At 26.6% G+C, this 23,362-nt stretch overlaps 1 protein-coding gene across 1 annotated transcript in view; it reads left to right on the top strand.

Annotated features, from left to right (window-relative positions):
* Positions 1-2,109: 2,109 nt before the first annotated feature.
* LOC111625338 overlaps positions 2,110-23,362 on the top strand; it is a 24,741-nt gene continuing 3,488 nt past the window's right edge. Inside the window, exons 1-8 of the mRNA XM_023368473.1 lie at positions 2,110-2,132; positions 3,719-5,903; positions 6,930-7,016; positions 14,153-14,278; positions 14,363-14,507; positions 18,348-18,474; positions 22,359-22,483; positions 22,573-22,689. Coding sequence (XP_023224241.1) covers positions 2,110-2,132; positions 3,719-5,903; positions 6,930-7,016; positions 14,153-14,278; positions 14,363-14,507; positions 18,348-18,474; positions 22,359-22,483; positions 22,573-22,689 — 2,935 coding nt within the window. The remainder of the gene's footprint in view (positions 2,133-3,718; positions 5,904-6,929; positions 7,017-14,152; positions 14,279-14,362; positions 14,508-18,347; positions 18,475-22,358; positions 22,484-22,572; positions 22,690-23,362) is intronic.

Below are 23,362 nucleotides of genomic sequence, written 5' to 3' on the forward strand. Positions count from 1 at the left end.
AGATTAATAATTACGTAGGAGAATTTTGAAATAAAAACTACCATTCCATGAAAAATATAGCAATTAATAGAAAAATATTTCATAAAAAAAAACATGAAAAATAAAAGGAAATATAATTTTAGCTGATCATGAAAAACTATCAGCATAAAATGAAAGTATCTTCGTACAGTGCGTTTCATAATGATATCACCACTATTTTACGTATAACTTTGGCAGAAATCATTGCAAATACAAATGAACTCTAACCAATGAAAAGTAACATTTTAAGAAAAAGTTATTTACTATATACAACAACTAAATAAAATATCGGCTTAAAAATATAAAAGTAAATCTATTTTCTCAGAAATATGGTGTTTCAAAATCATATGACCATTAGACTTGATAGTTGGTGTAGCCCCCAGATTTCTGAAACACAGCAAAAATGCGATCTGGCATTGAATGTACCAGCCTCTATTATAGTTGTGGATCAATTTATTTCCATTTAGTAGTTATTGCAGCTTTTAATTCAGATATACTATCATACCGTTTTCCATTTTTATATACTGCCCACGAGATGTTCCAAAGATTCTCCATTGGATTCAGATCAAGTGAGACAGCTGACCATTCCATTACGTGCATTCCGTTATCAGAATTAATCCCAATCTAAATTAATTGTTTTTCATCAGTAAATATTACTCCTTCATATTCTTTCTTCCAGGACATATGATATCTTGCCCAGTTAAGTCGACTTTCCTCATGCTTTATTTATCATTCGCGGAGAAGATGGACCAGGTAAATTTATAGATGGTAAAAAGTCCTCATGCTATTTGGCGAAGAAACGCTTTTCCACTCCCTAGCTTTTTCAAAATCATTATTTTCTGTCTACCAGAGAGCTTTTCTTTTCGACCTGAGATTTATTTTTTCATAGGCATCACCCAATCGAAGAAAATTCAATATTGCACTATGAGATCGATATGACAATTTAGCGATTGAACTCACTGATTTTCCAGTCTTTCCAAGTCCATTCTGGATTTTTTGAAATTCATTTAAAGGTTTTCCTCAGCCTAACTTAGGCACATAATTATCTGGAAGTTCCACAGTAAAGACGTCACCCGGATGATCGTTTTTATCATTGGAGTAATTTGAATAATTCTCGATGGTAAATAAAAATGTCACATGTTAACTGCATATCAAGACAGCAGTTCTGATTTCTATAAAAAGATTATATTATTTTGCAATGCAAAATTTCTGAGATAATACGGGTTTCTTATTTTAAGTCATATTTTTATTTCGTTTGTTTTTCTGATTATTTACACTTAATTCATGATTAAATATTATAATCGAAAAAGTTCCTTATCTGTACTTGACCTTTTTAAACTGGATTATTTGAAAAACTGATGATGTCAAATCATTATGAAAGCATTATATATCCCTTCCCTACCCCTCAGGAACCCAGAATGTCTTGAGGAGTGAAGAAGGAAACGAGATATGATTTTTTTAATTTTATGTTTGAGCTTCTAAATTTGTGAATTTTAATAATATATAGCCTACGTACTGTACTGTACATTTATTAAACATCTCGCGTATATACTTAGCAGTAGCAAAAGTAATACATTATATTAAGATCTTAATACGGTTTTTAAAAATTATAAAGAAAAATTTTTAACTTATATTATTTTTAAACTAAGAAAGGAAATATTGATAGCTTTTCGTGATCCGCTGAAACTATATTTCCTTTTTATTTATATATGAACCTTATATATTAAACCAAAAATAAATAAATATTGACCTATATATTTTGGTTTAAACAACATTTTTTGTATTTGTACCTTTTTTCATGCTTCTTTAATGCATTTTTCTACCGTATTATTTAGTACATATTTATGCATTACGTGACATGAATTAAAATTTATTTTCGTTATTCAGTTTTTAGAAAGAATTAAGCATAGGCAATTCCATTCGAGCCGTATCAATATGGCTCGAATGGAATTGATTATATAATATTAATATTTAGAATACAGTAGATTCTTACTTTATAATAGAAAGCAGGATAATTTAGCAAAATTAATTTTAGTATGTTAGAATGATTAGGAAAGTTATTTTAGTTCTAGTCTCCAGTTTTGGTTAAAAATGACCAAAAATAACGTTAGGAAGTATCTGAAATTTCCGAGATGAGATGACAATATATTAATATTTTGTTGTAATATTTCCGATTCACATAACATTTATTTAGCAACTTTTATTTCCTTGTTTCGTGTTTCTGATGAATTATAAATTTTATTAAACGTTGTTGTAAATCAAAATTTATTTATTTTCAATTTATATTTAATTCTTATAAGTTAATTTCATTACACGTACTAAATATATTTAGTAAATCTACGCAAAAATAAATCATTTTTAAAGTTCGTCTCTCCCTTCATATAATTCCTGATTTAAGAAGCGAATGAAAAAAAAAATTGATATTATTGTAAAAATTCCATATAATGTTTACTAGTTAAATTGTAAATGTATGTTCTATATTACATAACTGAAATCACATTTTTACAATTGTATCATTTCCATTCTAAATATATATAGGCCTATATATATTTTTCTAAAGTTTAGCCTAGTTTGTTCTCTTATGTTACTCTTTCTTATTTTAAATTTTAATGCTTAACTTTATTTTTATTAAATTAGTGTTTGTGATTCTTTATTTAGAATTGCGTTTAATGTGTTAAATAAATAATTATAAGTTAAATTTTATATTTATTTAGCATTTTTATCCATTTATTTCAATTAGAGTCGTAGGAGGAGACAGCACAAAATCATCTACAAATAGCAAGAATTCTTATACTTGGATTAGCCTATACTTTGTATTATCATATTATCATTATATCAGGAATGTTATTTACACTGACTAAGTATATTAAACTACTTATGCGTTTAACTGTAAAAAGAATTTTATAGATAACAGAAACTATTGGTTTCAGATAATTTTTGCAAAACTCATGCAATTATTTCTATTAATAAATCAAAAGTTCTAGCATTTATTGCCAATTGTGCAAAATATAATTTTGCTATTGCTAATGGTACACAGCTAAGGAATTCAATAATCCTTTGCAGATTAACTCCATTAACATTGATTTTTTTATTCAGATTTTCTAATTTCAGAGTGGTTACCATTTAAAATAAATTAAATATAATTTTACTGAGAAATTAGGTATCAAAATTCCATATTTTTCTATTTGTACAGTACGTTTAATTTATCTATTTATTATATGTAATATTATAATGATCGGAGACAACCTCTCAAATTAAAAATACGAATAAAATTACTCGAATAAAAGTAAATTAAAAATATAACAAAAAATTTTTAAAACAATGAAAAAAATTTATAATGGTAAAATAAAATTGAAACACAGTGTATATATTTATGCCAGAACTATATTAAAGTACTGTATGTAAAAATATGCATATACTGACTGTATCGTATATGAACAAATTACCTAAAAATAATCTCTAGTAAAATATCAATGCAGATATATTTTTTATTAATTATTAGTTATGTTTTTTCCTAATTAGATTTTTTTTCCTGCTTGAAAAGAATAATTTTCTGNATACTATGCATATTTATAATTTCATATTTAAATTTCATAACTAAATGCAAAGCTTAAACGGTTTAAATTAATATAAATCAGAACCAATCGATTATTTAAACTAAATATATTTTTATTTATTGAATTAATGATACCTTTTAAAGCATAATTTTATATGATTACAGGCTTCATGACCTATCTAAAAAACACGGAATTATAACAATCCCTTCTCCTGACAACAAACCTCTAATATTCCATGATACAGATATCCAGTTGAGCGGAATAAAAACGATTTGGAGCCGTTCTCTATTATTAAGAAATACTGCTGCTGATAGTACTGATCGAGCTTGCACTAATATAGTTAATAATGATGGGGTAAAGACAGTGGAAGCTATATTTGCAAGCCCTATTGCCGGAAAAATAATCATTCGTGAGAATACAGTAGGGGAAACATCCATATTTACTAATTTATATCATACCGGAGATGGTTATAATCCGTCTAGCAATCACGAATGGAAAATTTTGGCAACAGATATCGTAGGTAACAATAAAAATCCGAGAAATAATAAATGCGAATATTTACAGCTTCTGTATGAACAAGGAAACATTAATGATACGAACTGCAGTAACACGAATCATAAAGAGTGTAAGGTTGGAGATCTTACAAAGAAGCATGGAAAGGTGGTTGTAGGATCAGGAAATACTCGATATTCTAAAAAATTTTTTATAGATACTAATCTTCCGTTAATTTCTGCCAGTGGATCAAGAAATTTATATGTAGTTTTGTATGAAAAAGATAATTCCTATCGCATCAAAGCATGCGCTATTATGGTGACTATTAAACCCAAAGAAGTAAAGGCTTATTTTAATCATGATGGAGTTAAAGGTTATATTAGGTTCAGTCAGAGTTATAGAATGGATCCAACCGTTGTTACTATAGATTTAAAAAATTTAAGAGGAAGGGGTTCTGGATTTCATGTTCACATGTTTCCCGTGCCATATCACATAAATCAAAATGATAATCTATGTGGCGCTACAGGAGGCCATTACAATCCTTTCCAGATCGACCCTTCTACTAGTCCAAAACCAGGATTAGGTACTAACGATCAATATGAATTAGGAGATTTAAGTGGAAAATATGGACTTCTAGATGCTGGACCTATTTTCGATTTCTATTTTAATATTCATGCAGATTTTAATTTACCACTTTTTGGTACGTACAGTATTGTAGGTAGATCTGTTGTGATTCACAGACCTGACGGAAGCAGATGGATATGCTCTACTATTGGATATCCAGAACCAGTCACAATTGCACATGCTAATTTTATGCATCCTGTAGTCGGTCGTGTGGTATTCAAGCAACAAGCTGGAAATCCCTGGGGAGAAACTACAGTTCATGCCTGGCTTAGTTATTCAGATGGCACTCAAAATAACACAGAAAATCATCGTTGGGACATTCACGAAAGTGAAGCAGGTAGGGATTTTTATAACTGGTCAAAAAGATGTGAGAGTGCTGGTAAAGATTACAATCCACACTTTGTTGGTACGAAGAAATACGAAAGATGTAATCAAGACAATCCATTAAGATGTAAATTGGGAGATTTAACCGGTAAACATGGTAGAATTAAAATCACAGCAACACGTGATAGTCTGGGCACTAATCAAATTTTTTATACAGATGTTTTACTTCCGTTAGAAGGAATTCATTCTATAATTGGAAGATCTCTAGTAGTCCATGATGATCAAGCACCTCCATTTCGAGGAGATAGACTTGCATGTACCACTATCACTTACTATCACGGTCTCAAAGCTACTGTTAGAAATTTAGCAGTAGGAAGACAAATAGAAAGCAATGTAACTGGTTTATTTGAATTTAGTCAACAGGATTTTAGCGATCCAACAGAAGCGAAAGTAGAAATAAGAGGACTCGATGGGCTAGCTAGTGGTTATCATGTTCATATGGTTCCCGTACCTATTAGCAAGGAATTCCCATGCACAGATGATTCTGTTTACGGGCATTTCAATCCTTTTAATATAAATGTATCGTTGGGACCAGCAGCGGGAGTAGGTTCTGTCGATCAATACGAAGTTGGAGATTTAAGTGGAAAATTTGGCACGCTTGATGGAAAAGACGAAGAGAGAAATATATTCCACGATATCAATCTTCCTCTCCACGGAAAGAATTCCATAATTGGTAGATCGGTGGTAATTCATAAAAAAGAGCGAAATTTTCGATGGGCCTGTGGAAGTATAGAACCAGTATTTAGTAAAAAGGATGATGTACAATTGATCAGCGCTATTGCTTCTTTTGATAAAATTGATTCATTTATCCAAGGATACGTTAGAATGGTAAGTCGTATTTAATTTAATTTTAGTAATTAGTTTCTAAATAATCTTTCAATCAAATAAAAATTTTAGTTAAATATTCTATTATATCTTTAATATTATCTTATATAAATATAAATATTTTACCTTATATATAGTTTTGTTATTTTATTTTTATTCTTTTTCAAATTTTGTTCATTTTATCACGTTTTCAAAGTAATGAAGAGATTGTTGGAATTTCACTAAGATTGGATTGAATTGGATTTTTAACGCAAAACATCGTTTCACACTGGATTAATAAAATAAAAGGCTGAAAGAGCCAATATATAGGAACTTATTAGGCTACATAGATTTAAGAAACATGTAATATCTGATAATAAAAAATCCTGCAGGCTGTTTGGAAAGAATTTTCCTGCCGATTTGAAGAATAAAAATTCGAATCATCATCTTTTATATTTTCCTGGATGATTGGGCTTAGGAAGATGATTTCCATTCCTAACCGTATTAACTAATTTAATGAGAGTTAGATTTATTCATAATACTTAAAGGCGATGTAATCTAACAAGTGATGAATGAGTTGAGAAAGAATTTATTCTACCAGTGTTCTGTTTTATGTAGGCTATGTATTATTTTATGATAATAAGTAATGAAATAAGATTATATGAATTAACGAAAGTTATAACAAATATTTATAACGATTAAACAATATTCGTAAAAAAATATAGCTTACATTTATTCGAAGTAGTTTCTTTTTTTTCTCCTTAAAAGTTAGGTCTAGATGTTCATTACAGATGATTTTGACGGAAATAATTAATTTAATTTCAAACTGTTATCAAAGTCGTAAACAATGATTTGCTGTTTGGAGAACATCTCAATCTGTTTAATTACCTCTTTAATTGACTTTAATGAAAGGAATTGTTTACAAATTCTCTCATCGTTTCTCATGTGTAGCTTTTTTCTCTCGTTAATTACTTAAGTGATATTTAATTATGCCATTTCTTATTTTATTTTTCGGTCAAATGTAACTAATTCAAATTGTTTTTTATTTAGCGACAACTGAAATATCCTGATGGTTCAATGAGTGAAACGTGGATCGAAGTGGATCTCAGATACCCAGGAAAATATACTAGAGATATTGTAAGTAAATATTACCAGAACTACACATTAATTTATCATATATCCATGTAATGTTTAATTTCAAGATAATTTATCAACGGACAAGTCTTATTATGTGCACAACAAAACAAATAAAAACTTATTTCTCACCACATACATAAAGACAACTTTAATTTATGCACTTTTACACATTTTTTTTTCATAAAAACAATGTTTTTTTGCAAGATTAGCCCAAATAATTCTATTGGCATTCCCATTATCTTTGCCTGTCAAAGACAATCCATAAAATGCTTTTAAATTTGTTAAAAACAAATTTTTGAAAGTTCATACCAATGATCCCTGCCATTTTGTCTTAGGATAGAAAACATATAATAAGTATCTCAAAAAGTTTTACAGAAAATATAGCTTTGTCATGTTAATAATGAATCCTACAATTGTTTACTATTGTAATGATATTGGATATCATGAATATAAATGAATAATGACAATTAGTTTTAGTATTATAAACACTTCTGGTGTTTAATGAAACTTGTTGCAATGATACATGTATATAATTTATATATTAAAAAAAAATCATTTACTGTATCAGAACTTGGAAGATTGTATAAAATCTTTGAAGAAAGTTAATTCAGTTTTTTACTTATATAACATAAATTTTTTAAATGTTGTCCATTTATTAAGAGTTTGATGCTAAAGATTCAATCACTGCTCTTGTAATTAATTTTAACTGTTTTACCAAATATTCGTCATTCTCTATTAATTTAATATTGCCATTGAAAAGCATTTATTCTAAGTAGGTAACCGTGACAGACATCAAGGTTGACTGAACTAAATAAGGTATCTAGGGCATTAGTCAGTGGAAAGTTGTTTTTCTTTTTACTGATTAGCATACTGTAAAGACTTGGTGTCTTTGAGGAAAGTTAGAATCTGTTCTTCTATTTCTTACATAATATACAGTTTTATAGGCTAATTTCTTTATACAGTATATACATTTATTGCAAATTTTTACTTTAGTGATTATATCAAATAAGATGAATTATTATATATTCTATAACCTAAGTGTAAAAAATTATTTGATTCACAGTATTTAGGATAAATATTGTGATTTTTTTTAGTACTTTTGAACAAATATTGCAATTATTTAAGATTTGGATGAAGAATATATCAATTATATATTTGTTTTATTTTAAATATAATGTAACATTGCAAAATAAGAAAAATTAATATTATAGATTATAATAAAGCTTTTGATATATTGAATAAATGAGAAACATTAAGAACATTAATAAATAAATGACCTTTTAAAATATTAAATTATTTTTACAAAAGTTAAGGTAATATTTAGTTTAATTCAGGAATATATTCAAAGGAGATAAATGATTATAACTGACAAATAATTTGAGAAGAGAGAGAGGAAAAAAGTTTACAACACTTATATCAGAAGTACAGAGAAAAAGAAAAGGGAAGAGACTGATGAATATAGCAATAGTATTTTAATCAATTAATAAAAGAAGAGATTAAAAACAGTAAATGCTAAATTAGAAACAGCTTTCCACAATTTGTATTTGATGTTTTTAATTTCTGAAAAATAAAAAAAGCTTAAAATTTTTTCTTTAAATGCATATTTTTTATAAAATTTCTCTAAATATAATTGATTTATTTTGTAATTTTTTTATTCTCATCATTTTAGTTTTTCCATATCTATTTTAAGTTGGCTTTACAAGTCCTGTTTCTCGATCACCTTCTATTCTGTTATTCTTTTAAATTGTCATTTTATAGTCAACTGTCCTACTTGACACCAATTCTGTTATCTCCTTCAGGCTTAGGATCTTACACATGTAATTGAACTAATGTTTAGAAATATTTTTTAAAAGAATAACTGTGTTTAAGACAAATGTCAGCAAATAATTATAGACTTTAAAATTATTGTGACATTGTCACAATGCCGGGCTGCAATTTTTAATCATATTTTTAATTTATTTAATTTAAAATATATGCTCACCACCTCAAATTATTAGTAGTGGCTTGCCCCTATACATCATACTTTGTCTTTAAAAATAGAGTCGTGCCAGTTATCTATTAACTTCTTTCCGGGGAAAAGTTTTGAATTGAAATAATGTGACTTTTGATTTGTGTCAGAAGTTTATATATAGTTAATCAGGGCCTATTGTCCCCTAAGCTTTCCATATCTGGTCTCAGATTTCATCTATCTAACTCCATTCTTGAGATTAAGGAAGGACGGACAGATGGATGTCAGTGGGAATTTATAAATCTACAATTTTTTCAAATTGCAGCCAAAAAAGTGAATTAAAAATATATTTAAATGACATGGTTTCTTTTTATATAATAATCATTGTTGCTTTTAATATTATATTATAGCTATATTGTATTAATTATATTATAATGTTTAAATACAGAATTTCAATAAATGAGAAATGAAATATTATACATATATGTAATATTTATTGAAATGAAAGATATTTANTATTGTTTAAATAGTTCAAGGTTATAAACAAGGAATTTCTTCTAATGCATATTTGACGTTGCATCAATTACAATGAAACATTTTATTAGTTTTTATAGCAAATTTCACCTTAATATTAGTTATTTTATATATATAATCCTTTCAAACTGGAATTCTCAGTTTGTAAGATATAGTAAATTAAATATAATTTTACAAACTTGTAAAATTTTATTTAACAAAATTATTTTATTGTAGAATTCAAAAATTATACATTTGTCATATATTTTTATTTAATATATTTATTGTATAGAAAAGTAAAGAAGGAATTAGGTGTATTAATAACTTTTATTTTCAAAATTATATGTTTAAGTACAGTACAGGGCCATCAAGAAGGGTAAGTGAGCTATTCCCACTAAAGGGCCTCTTTTATCATTATCCCTGGGCCCAACATAAATGCTTGATGTCTCTCATTTGTATATACTAGAAAGAACCAATTGTTACAAAATAGTAATGTAGAAAATCTGTATATATTAATTAAACTTTTGGTTCATAAACCCAACCAACAGACTTATTATATATCAGGCAATGTTTATTCAACAAATAAAATCCAATATGCATTTCAACAACAAAACAATGTTGTTCTCCTCAGCTGGTTTTAATTTACAACCTTTTTAACTGACATTGGCTGGTCTGTTATTGATTGGGTTTATGAACTAAAAGTTTAAATTAAAATACAGACAAAAGGCATTAATAAATGTACTTTATATTCTGCATAACTTGCATAACAAATTCTGTCAATTCACTATTCTATAGTAAGGTCTTTGCTCTTTTTTTATTCATTGAAAAAAAAGCAACATATTTTAAGCAGATTTATGCTATATGAAAAACATGCAGCATATATTTAATGAAAAAATTGTAGTGGTTATCAAAGAAAGAAAAGAATATTCATACATTATTATTAAAGTTGATACCTAAAAAATTGGCTTATATAACAGCTAATATTAGATTACTTGGTCTGCAAATGAATAAATATCATAAATGAATGATTTAGAGTATGGCCATAATTATGTGTCAATATGTAACTTTGGTTTGAATTGAATTTCATGGTCTTGATATATTATTAATTTTTAACAACATATTTTTATTAGATTTATCTTATCTATGTTAATTTTCAAATTAAGTTTATCTAAGCAAGTTTTCCAAATTTAATAAAAATAATAATTTTGATAAATTTTAAAAATTTATATCTTTTCTTATAAACATTATTTAAATTAATTTTATTGTTACAGAATAAAGTTTTGTTTCAGTTTAGCAATGTTATTTCTTTCTTATTCAAATAAATTGTAATATAATATTCTTAAACTTGTCTTAATCTCCAGTACAAATAATAATTTCTTTTATAGATTTCTAATACAAAGTTTATTTCATTAAATTGGACAAAACATCCCAAAAAATGACAATATTGGCAGCAAATATATATGTATAGAATTTCATTAAATGTAACAGAAATTAAAAAGTAACAATTTTTATGAATAAAGCATTACTTTACCTAATGATAATGATATTCAATAAGATTAAGTAACTTATTTTTATAAGTTACTTAATCTTATATTTATATGGAATTCAATATTTATTGAATTCCATACAGTTGCTAGCTCATTGAGATTTTAATATTTAAGAATTTTTATGTAATAAACTATAATTTTTTTTAAGTTAAATTCTGTTTAAAATAAATTTTTCATAAAAATTTTTATACATAAATTAGTTTCATATATGTGTTTGAAACATTATACAATGTTAAATTATATGTATAAATATTCCAGTTTTAAAATACAAATTATTCAGACCTTAATGAATGTATTTGTTGTTTAGATATATACAGTAATATCTAATTTCAAATATGTTTATACATAAAATTATTCATAATGTTGTTTTTAAAAGATATATAAAACTGGAGCCTTATGTTTTCAAGTTTTTATTTATTTAAATTATTTAATAATTTTGCATTAAATGAATGAAAAATGAACTTTCCATTCATTTAATGGATATTTCATTTTTCATCTAAAGATGAATTGATGGTATAAAAAATATTAAATTTTTAGAAAATATATTGTTTACCAAGAAAAAAATGACAATTAGTTAGATAACTACTTCCAACAATTTAACACCTTGTTGAATAATAACGATCCACGAAAAAACCTTTTTTACGAGGGTTATTTTCACTATTAAGTTCCACTAGTTAAGTTTCACTACTAAGTTCCACTATTAAGTGGAACTTAATAGTGAAAATAACCCTCGTAAAAAAGGTTTTTTCGTGGATCGACAATTAGTTATCATTAAAGAAAGAAAAAACTATTTTTTAACAAGTGTTAAGTAAAATACAATTGAAATGTCAATTAATATTATTATTAATTTCAATAAATTAAACATATAAGAAATTTACACTATGGAAAATCCCAATAGAAGAACAATCTCTAAGTACAAAGAAGTGAAAGCTTAGAATTTAAAATTTTTTAATTATTTTGATTGATGAAATAATATAGTAAATATAATATAGTATAGCAAATAGAGTTACTATCTTTCTGAGTTTGTTCCTAAGACTGGATTTTTGTAATGGATCTCCAGACTTTAGTTATCATTTTTCAGTTATTTAAACCTGTAACTATTTAATTAGTAGAGTAATATTATATCTTAGGATTTTATTGAGTTATAAATATTCATACAGGTTATGGCTTCTTATACCAGTATTAACAAAAATAGATCAAAAGTTTCTTGATAAATGCATTTGATAAGACTTTCTATTAATAAGAAATAAAATGAGAGTGAAAATTGTGAAATTAGAACATTGCATAAGATTAAATTGATATGAGTTGTTCATGATTTATGAAATTCATCAATGAATATTAGCAAATTAATACATTACATAGCATTTTAAAAAATGTATAAGAATATTGATTAATGTATAAAGAAAGCAAATGATCTTATATATATATTTTAATTTTTGATAGTTATCTCTAAGAAAATAAGCTATATAGTCATCTAATCAAAGCTCATCATTATCAGAAAATTGAGATTACTAATAAATTATTATAAAAATAATTAACTTTTTTTGCTTTCCTCTCTAGGCTTTGAGTGGCCATGAAGTGGAAAAATGATAATTATTTGTACAAAAGCATGATCTCCTTTATATAAAAATTATCCATAAGCATACTATATGTAATATGTGTATATTTGCAAACTAATAATTAAATATACTTTAATACTATAAATTAATTTTAATCATATATATATATATATATAGCATGAATCATTTGATATAAATGTTTATCATGCTTTCTTGCTATTCTATGGATGATTTTTCAGGAAGATATAGAATGTGAAAGTTGTTGATAAATATTTTTGCTACTGAATCATTTATTAGTGAGAAGTATTTTAAATAATGCATTTTTACTTAAATCAGATATATATGTTTTTCCATATTAAAATTTATTTAAAATATAATATTTTCAATGTATTCCAAAAATAACTTATAGAAACACAACCATAAATTTAATTTTGAATAATTCTTTAAAAATTACCATAAAAAATGGAATGTAAAATATAATAAACTTTTTATTTTCAAGATAATTAATTTGATTACATGAAACATTAATTTCTTGATTGTAAGTTATCATCAAAATTCAAAATAGAATGTTCATAAAAATTAGAAATGTTTTTCCTTTCAAACAAGGATTTACTTGTAAGCAAGGATCATACTTTTTAAAGTATGATGCTTGCTTACAATAAACATATGGACTCTTTGAGTAAGGTTTGAGTTTTGTATTGAATTTAATAATACTTTTTAAATTCAATATAAAATCAAACCTTACTCAAAGATCCATATGTTTATTTTCCATAATGTTTTTGAGAAGAATTTCTTTCTCCACCATCAGTGATACACCATACAGCTATTCAATTACGAAATGTTCAGGATTTCTTGAGTAAGGTTTGAGTTTTGTGTTATTTTTCTTTTACAATACATGAATACATTTCATGAATACATGAAAAACATATGAGATGTTTTTGAACATGAATACATGTTCAAAAACATCTCATATGTTTTTGAACATATTTTAAAGTCTTTAGTCTTTATTAGAGGAAATGTTTTCTTAAAATTTGTTCTGAGAAGACATTTGTATCAAAAAGCAAAACGCCTTAATGCTTATTGATAAATATCTAAAATTAAAATTGAAGATAAAGTCTGTTTAAGAAGGAACTGCCATTTATTCACTTTCAATGTTCCAGAATACAAACTTTTGATGACCGACCTTTCTAATATTTAAAAATAAAAAGTGAAAATATTTTGGTTTTTGCTTTTAAAAACAGCAAGCAAACTAGTACAAAATTATTATTTTGTGTTAAATATGTCAATTTTTTTCTAATATATGTAATAAAAAATAAAATTACCAGTATCAGTTTATATATTTAAACTTAAAGTAAGTATCCTAATCAGTTAATGATCGTTATTATATAATTAACTAATTTATAAACATGTTTTAGTAATTCTTATAATCTCTGTCTGCATTTACATATCATATAATCATAAAATACTAATTATAATTATAGAAATAAATTATCTCAATAATTTCATATTTAAGATTTTAAAAAAGTTTACAAGAAACAATTTTCTGATTTGTAATGTTCATATTTTTAGACAACTGGACATAAATGGGCAATTTATGTTAATCAAGTTGGCCATGATGCAGTAGAAAAAGTGGAGAAAGTTCGATGTATTTCTGCTGGATTTATATGGAATCCCTATACTGTAAAAACAGATGATGTAAGAAATTTCCTGAAAAGATTTTTATATTTATAATCACAAATAATTACAAATTTTGGTAAATTTAATTTATGTTTTGTGTAGGATTTATATAAGAAAGATTGTCATGCTTCAAATCCTCTACGTTGTGCTATGGGTGATTTGTCAGGAAGACATGGAACTGTAGAAATTGGTGGTAGAAAAAAAGTATTTTCTGATATGAATCTTCCTTTAGTGGGAAATTTTTCAGGTAATGCATTATAAATATATCAGATTTATATACTTTNGAAAATGTTGGTTTTATTTAAAATTAATTGCTTAAAGTTGCAAATTTTTTTTTTTTAATATTAAAAATGAATGTTTTTTTTAGTTTAAATCTATTTTTATAATTATCACATAATTTTTTTAGTGATGAAACGTTCGCTTTGTGTAGGATTTCTATAAGAAAGATTGTCATGCTTCAAATCCTCTACGTTGTGCTATGGGTGATTTGTCAGGAAGACATGGAACTGTAGAAATTGGTGGTAGAAAAAAAGTATTTTCTGATATGAATCTTCCTTTAGTGGGAAATTTTTCAGGTAATGCATTATAAATATATCAGATTTATATACTTTTTCCTTTGTTAAAATTTATCTGAAAAGTAACCTGATTATGTTAATTTTAACACATTTTAAAAAGTAAATAGATGTAAGCATCAGCTACAAATTATTTTTTAAATTTTTCAAAATTTTATTGAATAATTTTAAATTAAATTTTATTATTATTCAAATATTTTATGATTTAAAAAATCATCAAGAAGGAATTAAATATTGTACTTAAATAACACTGAGTTTAGTTAATGATAATCCACAATTTTTAATCATATTTTAACAACTATACTATCATCATAGGCATCCGCACAGTGGGGAAAATGAGGCACACACTCCCCTAGGATTGAGTAAAAAATTCCACAAATTATAATCATAAAAGTGATTAAGATATGTAACCATAGGAACCTACATTCAACCATGGGACACTTTCTGTCTTTTTGTATTTTGTACTTTCTTTTTGATAGTACAAAATACTGTATTCTAGTATCTGCTTGTGAAAGAAACCCAATGAATTAAATAATTAAATAAAAATTTATTTATGTAATTATTTGCCTCCATGCTTTGCCTCCTTGGAAAATTTTCAGATGTCCATGCTATTATGCACATATACTATATACATAGCATTCTGGTTTCTTTGAGATTAAGATGAAAAATTCAAGATGAGTATAGATATATATATATAGTCATAGAAATTAGTGTCTATACTGTTGATATCTCTAAGTATCAACTCATAGAAATCATCATCTTAGTAATCAAGTAATCATCTCTTAGAAATATCAACACAGTGGACTGTGTTGATATTTCTAAGAGGCTTTTTTTGGAATTTTTCTGAGGAATTTAGAGAATTTGTATGGCTATATTAAGATTAAAAATTGGTCTATTTACTATAATATTTATTATAATAAAACTATAGTAGTTTTTAACTATATATTAGCCTATGATATTTATCGTACTATATTATAATTAAATATTATAATTTTTATATATATCATTTTCTGTTATGTCATCTAAAGATATGATAGTTGCATTTTAAATCTTATGAAAAAATCTTTTTTATTTTTTCAATGTCATATATTTTCATATATTTTACAGTTAGATTAAAATAATGTATTATATAACAGAAAGTTGCATAATGTATGACATTACTAACCTTTCAATAATTTTAATTCTTTTGGAGATAGTTGAACTTATAACATTCTTTTCATATTGTATTATATAAAAGACTACATATAAATTGAAAAATATTAAATATTCTTTGTTAGATTTTTTAAATGTTAATTTTTACAAAATATAGACTTCTGAGCACAATATAAAATTTATATTGATAGTTAATGTATTATAAATTGTATTATAGTTAGTCCATAAGAATTTAATGAAAATTGTTGTAAACTTTTCTTATATGAACTTCATTCTTTAAATAAGTTTCATAGAAGTGTCTAGCAATATTATATTAAATTTCATATATTACTTTATGTAAAGTAGGCCTGTCCAAGAAATTGAATGTAATCAATTGGTTCATCATAGATAATATGGCCTGTTAAAAAAATGTAAAACATTTGTAATTTCTACAGAAACATTAATTCAATATTTTCTGTGAAGAAATGCAATATTTATAAAAATATGGTTTTATAGCACTGTACTTCATAAGTTAATTTCACTGAGTACAGTGTTAATAGTTTTTATATTGCTAGCACTTTCAAAAAACTTATATTCATCATTGTCAGGTAAACAGAATTTAAAATCAAAATACAAATTAACTTATAATTGAATACATTTTGATTATAAGTTAATTTGTAGTTGTTCTGTGTTTATGATTACAGTGCACTGAAAAGTGCATGCACATATTGAACAAGGAACATGAGGAATTGGAACATCAATGGTCATAGTTAGGTTATGTTAGGATCAGTGGTGATATTCAGCGGGTTCGCACAGGTTCGGCCGAACCCGTTGTTAACATTTTCAAAGTTTTCCCAACCTTGTTAAACATATATAACATTTCTCAGTGGTTTTGTTTCTTTTAAAAAATATATTAAAATATACATATTATACTCTGTAACACTACTAAACTAGAGCTTTCCGATGCACCATTTGAGCGAAAAAAATTGTTAAGGAAAAATTTTCTGTTAGCGAACCCTTTGTTAAATGTTTCGAATATAACCACTGGTTATACATACATGTCGATACTTTTGGTATACACTAAATACATTTGGGAAAAATAAGTGAATGTTAACAGAAAAAATAAGAGATGAATGCAAGTAACAATNAAAAAATTGTTAAAAAAAAATTTTCTGTTAGCGAACCCTTTGTTAAATATTTCAAATATCACCACTGGTTAGGATACTTTAAAAATTACTTAATGTTAAGGTTACATCAAAGTAGAGAAGCAAAAATTTTCATGCTGAATGGAAATCAAATACTTCTTTTATGGCAAAATATCAATGCTATTATATTAATTTATAATGTCTCAATGCTTTTACCAAAAAAGATAACCTAGAACATATTATGGTTCAATAAATAAATATAACAATTTATACCTGTAACATCATTTTACAGTATATTATAAATGTGAACTGACCACTGCAATATAAATTTCAAAGGAATGAAAATGTAGTGGCAGACTATTAATACTTTTAACTCATGAAAATAGATTATATCTCATTATAAGTTGGCCAGGCCTGATGTAAAGACTAAAAGAGTTTTAATATTAGAAAATATTAAAATTTAAAAATATATTTTGATCATCAGTTGGAATGAGAATGGAAATTAAAGTCAGTTAATATTTTATCAAAATTCTAAGTTTAATTTAAGAAAAAATTTTCAAATTATATAGATTTTAATACAATATCTGTTGAGTTTTGCCAGAAATTTGACTTTTTTTAGTTAGGAGGAGTTTTCATTTAAAGTTGGAATTAGAGCAACTATACTTATATACCCGCAGTCCAAAAATGTTGGTTAATGTAATTTTATGTAAACAATGAAGTTTTAGATAATGTTATTAGAAAGCATATATAGCCATAACATTACTAAAGCATAAATTAATCAAATATAACAATATCATATAACACAGCTGAATGGTCAAGGCAGTTAAGGCATCAGTCTACCACCCTGTGTACCTATGATTGGATCCAGGTGAGCAATCCTGAGAATTTTTCATAGGAGGCCTATCCCAGATATGTCAGGCTCCATCCCTAATCATTTGGCAACCTATTGTAGATCTGGCTGAACCCATGATGGATACAATTACAAAGGCATTCAGAATGCACACAGACAGAAAAAGTAAAAAATAAACTCCATAACATATATTAGCTGAATTATTAGCTACATACAGAATACTATTAAATAAAATTGCAAATACCTGAAGGCTTATTAATCAGGCAGAAAATGTTGGTTTTATTTAAAATTAATTGCTTAAAGTTGCAAATTTTTTTTTTTTTAATATTAAAAATGAATGTTTTTTTTAGTTTAAATCTATTTTTATAATTATCACATAATTTTTTTAGTGATGAAACGTTCTCTTGTGATATTTGATGAGAATGGTGGAACAAACAAAATAGGATGTGCAAATATTGGTTACGATAATCATTTAGAACATTATGTTAATGTGATGAAGCATCCAGGCTTTACAAGGTAAGTGCAGTATTTTCCACAAATAATTGAATTGTATGAAATTAGAGAAATTAATATTGTATATATCAGCAGTTCCTAACCTTTTCTACAAGATGCCTCCCTGATTGGGGCGCGCATGCAATGTTGCCTTCCCAGCATATTCATAAGTGTTTATTGCTCTGTATTCAATATTCATTTGTTTTTTATTACAAATTAAATAATATCGGTAAAGTTTTATTGAAAATATAAAGCAAAAATACAATTGCACTACTAAAAATACCGACCTACAGCACTTTGCACAAATAAAATGGGTAGGCCTAATATCTGTACATAGTGTACAACCAGGAATTTATTCTTTCTGAATAGTTATAATAATGTAAATTTTTAAAAAATGTTTTCCATATTTTCACAAACTGTAAACATCAATGTGAAATTTGAGCTTGTTTTAAATTGCACAAAATGATCAATGTTGGATTCTAACACTGTCAGTCCCACATGCAGGTCATTTTACTGCTGCAGCTACAGCTTTCACTCAAGTTACAAGGCCAGTATTCTTCCCTGTCATAGCTGTAGCATCATCAGTGCATAAACCTATACAATCAATCCAAGTCAAGCCTTCAGCACACACAAATTTGTTAAGTAATCAAATATGTCTTCACCTAAAGTTGTTGTTGGGATTGTTTTACAAAACAGTAACTCTTCATTTATATTTCTTTCTGTGGCTTATCGCATGTAACAAATAAGCTGAACCTGTGATGAAACATTGGTTGATTCATTAAGTTGCAACATAAATAATTCATTTTATTTTATTTGTTGAATTAATTGCATTTTCAAATCCATAGCCAAGTCATCAATTTGCCATGAAACTATTTGACAGTGAAATAGTTCATAATGCCTTTGCAGCTGCCTCTCCATTGATAATGTGACACATTTCTAAAGCTGCCGGAAGCAACAAATTCTTGGCAATAGTGTGTGATTTCTTACATTTAACAATTTTCATAGCTACTACATAAGAAGCTTTCAATGCTTCCTGCAATACCATGGCTTCTTTTGAATTACAGTTTTCTGTTGTTAAAATTCCATCACTTTTCAAACAAAAAAACTCATTATGCTTGTGTACATAATTTTCATACATTGTTTCCAGATATCAGCTATATATACATATACACTATACATGCGTATACACACGAATAAAACAACATATTGCGAAATATATTAGACATGATATAAGATACAACAACAAGCATTTTTAAAATGTAAAATCATAATATAAGAGAACTTGAAAATAAATGACACACTAGGGCTGTTTTGCCAGATTTGCTACAAAAATAAGAAAAGTTACACTTGATATAACTTGTGACATATTGCCTGCACTTTTTCTTTTATTTATTCATTACTATTATTATGTTCACTTTGGTCTGCACTTCTCATAGTTCTCTTCAAATAGCAGTCCATTCTAAATATCAAGATGATTGGTTTAGTTTAATTAGTAGATTAATTAAGTAAAATACGAGTATATGGTGACAGTCCCAACAAGTGCTATTTACACAATGAAGAAAACAAATAAGAGAGTGATGGAAAAACATCATGTGCTTGTGGAGGACTAACACTTACTCATCAGTTGCACACTGAATAGTATTGCATGCATTGGCTTGCACCTCCCTTGAAGGTGTTCCACATCTTTGTGAGGTGCACCTCATTGGATTATGAAATATAGTACTTTATAATAAAATTGCAACTGATATTTTGTTTTTATATCAACACTATTTGTCTTTAAATGTCATTATTAAAGAAACAGTAATGCTAAATAGGCATTTGTGGTATCAATGTTTATGTTAATATCAATTAATATGATATAACCACAAATAAAATGAAGGCAGTGCCTAGTCCCAGCTTATTTTATATCACATTTGATGAAAGAATAGAGATTCCCTAGAATGTATAATCTGTTTAGTAAAAGCCTAGAATTTTTAGCACTCAGTTATATTGTGCTTTTCCTTTTGTCTCTGGATAAACATAATATAACAAGGAGCTACTGTAATTTAATTTTCTGTTTTCCTATATTTAAATCATTTTAATATCTAGTATGTATAGTAGTGGCATGCAGTGAGATTGGAAAGTAGGCATGCAGAAAAACTTTTTGATTTTTAAATAATAATAATGAACAGGAAGAAAAAATAGCAAGATGGTGGCATAGGTGCACCATTTATGCCTAAGCATAGTTGCAAACTCACATGCTTGTTTGTGAGGCTTTTTCATATGTACAAACACAGATCACCAAAATCAAATGAAAATATTCAGACTTGCACCTCACACCAAGCTGTAGTGTCCATGTGGTGTTGCAGACTGCATGGACTACAGAGCAAGAGCAATCTTATAAACTGTGTTACTGAATTCAGTAACACTGTTTTAAAGTTGTTGCCTTCTAGCAATCCTAGTTTCTGATTAGTAGCTTTGATACAAAAAATGGAGAAATAAGAATATTTTACATAATTCAAATAGTTGAATTGGTACAAATTAATATTTAATTAAAATTGAAGTGGTGCATATTTACTTTTTGTATTTTTAATGAATGGCTATTTAGCTGTTTGCAACAAAATTATCTAAATTCAAGTAACTATATAAATTTTATAATGCAGGGGGTTTTAAGTTTTGTTTATATTTTAATCAGTGCTGGATTTTTTACAATTTTTATTTAAATTACACATTTTAGTATGCAATTTTACACTGCCTGTGACATGTTTCCTTTGCCTACAGCTGGCAGAAATGAGCTTTGACTACCTCTCATCCTATCTCCCCAATAGATAGCATTGAGAGGAATGCATGTATCTTCTTTACAGGAGATGAAGGCAGTGCCTAGTCCCATTTTTTTCACAGGATCCATGAAAATCTAAATTTTTAACCATCTACCAGATATGGAATACTAAATGCATGCATTAGGGTTTCTGAAACGGGATTCCGGGATCCCGGTTGTTTTTTAACCCGGGAAATATCCCGGGAAATTTTTCTTATCCCGGGAAATCCCGCAAATTTCTTAAAAATTCACTTTTTTTCTTATTTTGTGTTAAGGTTGAGGAGTTTTGCAAATAGAAAGCATAATTAACTCATTCACTGCCAGNTTATAAATTCGGTTCATTTTTAAAATAGTATTTTATTATAAGCTATTTTAGATGATTTTATTATTATTTTGATAAATCATGATGAGCCAGAAAACAAGTTAATAAAAACTAAGTTGAAGATCAAAGATAAATTTTAAAAATTCATTGCATATTTGATAAAATACAAAGAAAAACCAACATTTAATACTAATATTGATATCAGTTCAAGAAAGAAATTCTTTTGACTTTAAATATATATTTGAATTATTATGATCAACCATAGCAACATAAATTTGTTTTTCTTTTTTTATTATTTATTATTGTGTTGAACTATACATGGTATTTTTATATATACTGTACTCCCTCTACTACCAGTTTTACATCTTTAAAAATATTAATCTGAATAATGTAACTATTTAAAATGTTTTTTTTTTCTTATTTTAATATTATACAATAAGGATGAACTAGTCACTGTGGTTACTCAGCTAAATTAATCATTGCATCTTTAACAGTGGACATTCCACTTTCAACTGTCCATGCCTGAAGATGGCTCATTAACCAGGTCAAAAACATTAGTGTTCTTTAAACTTCATCCATGGTTAAATTAAATGTATCTTAATATTACAGATATTGTTCTAATTATGTGAGTCATGACAACTAATAAGAATTTACAAATAGATTATAAGCAAATTCTTCAAAAGATAATTCAATTATTTTTCATTATTCCATTAACTTTAATTAAGCTATGAGAAATTATGTAGTGGATAACCTAATGGTTCAAACAGTTTACAATATTTTTACTTCTAGTGCAACTTTTATGGATAAGATGAGAGAATTATTGAATGCTAGTGATTGGCTTGTAGTACAAGATGCACAGTCTGAAAAAGAAATTGAAGAAGGAAAGTGTGTGCAAATAAAAGTTTCTTTTTATGGTTTGTATTTTAATTATGTAAATTTTAACAATATCAAAATACATGAAATAGTTTTTAATTGTGAATAATATGTTTATTCTTTTACTTAGGTCCTGAAGCATACAGGTTACAAATTGAATTTGAAAATCTGTTAAAATTAGGCAGTGTTCAGCGTAGAACAAAAACAGGATTAAAATTAGTTAAGACATATTACAAGCCGTGTGCAGGTAAGAATGATCTCTATTACAACTAACTAGGTTGCCTGATAGTTCAATCAACATTAACTCACTTATAATTAAAATTTTAAAATATTTTTAAAAAGCAAGCAAATTTGTAAAACAAAACTTAATTAATTAATTAATCAAATTACTAAAAAAGTTTAAATAAATTTAAATTTAATTATCTTTTGTGTGAAACAACCAGGGCTGCAGAATCTGTAAAAAACACTTGACTCCGACTCATGATAATTTTAGTTGGCCGACTCCGGCAAAATTAAATACCAAGTCATTTTACGGAGGGCAGAGATGCTGATAGGGGTACCCTACTCTGAACTCTGGGGAAACACCATGTGCTTCTTTCAAATACAAAAGTTCACATAATCCAAATTGCATAGTTAGTATTTTTAATACATATTTAACTTACATTAATATTTATTTGTATAAAAAAATTAATAACAGGAGAAAGGGGGCAATAAAATTCTACATCTACATATTTTTATTCTACAGCATTTGCACTTCAATTTCACCCTTTCAGAAAAGTTAGATCACACACCTTTTAGTTGGACTAACTACTTCAGCCCCTTGTTCAGAAAAGAAAAATATATACTCTGATCAATTAGTCTGGCTCATTCAGAAAAATAGAGTACTTATTTAGAGCAGGGGCAATAATAATAGAAATTTT

The sequence above is a fragment of the Centruroides sculpturatus genome, unplaced genomic scaffold (genome assembly GCF_000671375.1).
Source record: "Centruroides sculpturatus isolate CEXI.00-Female unplaced genomic scaffold, Cexi_2.0 scaffold428, whole genome shotgun sequence".
Lineage (NCBI taxonomy): Eukaryota > Metazoa > Arthropoda > Arachnida > Scorpiones > Buthidae > Centruroides > Centruroides sculpturatus.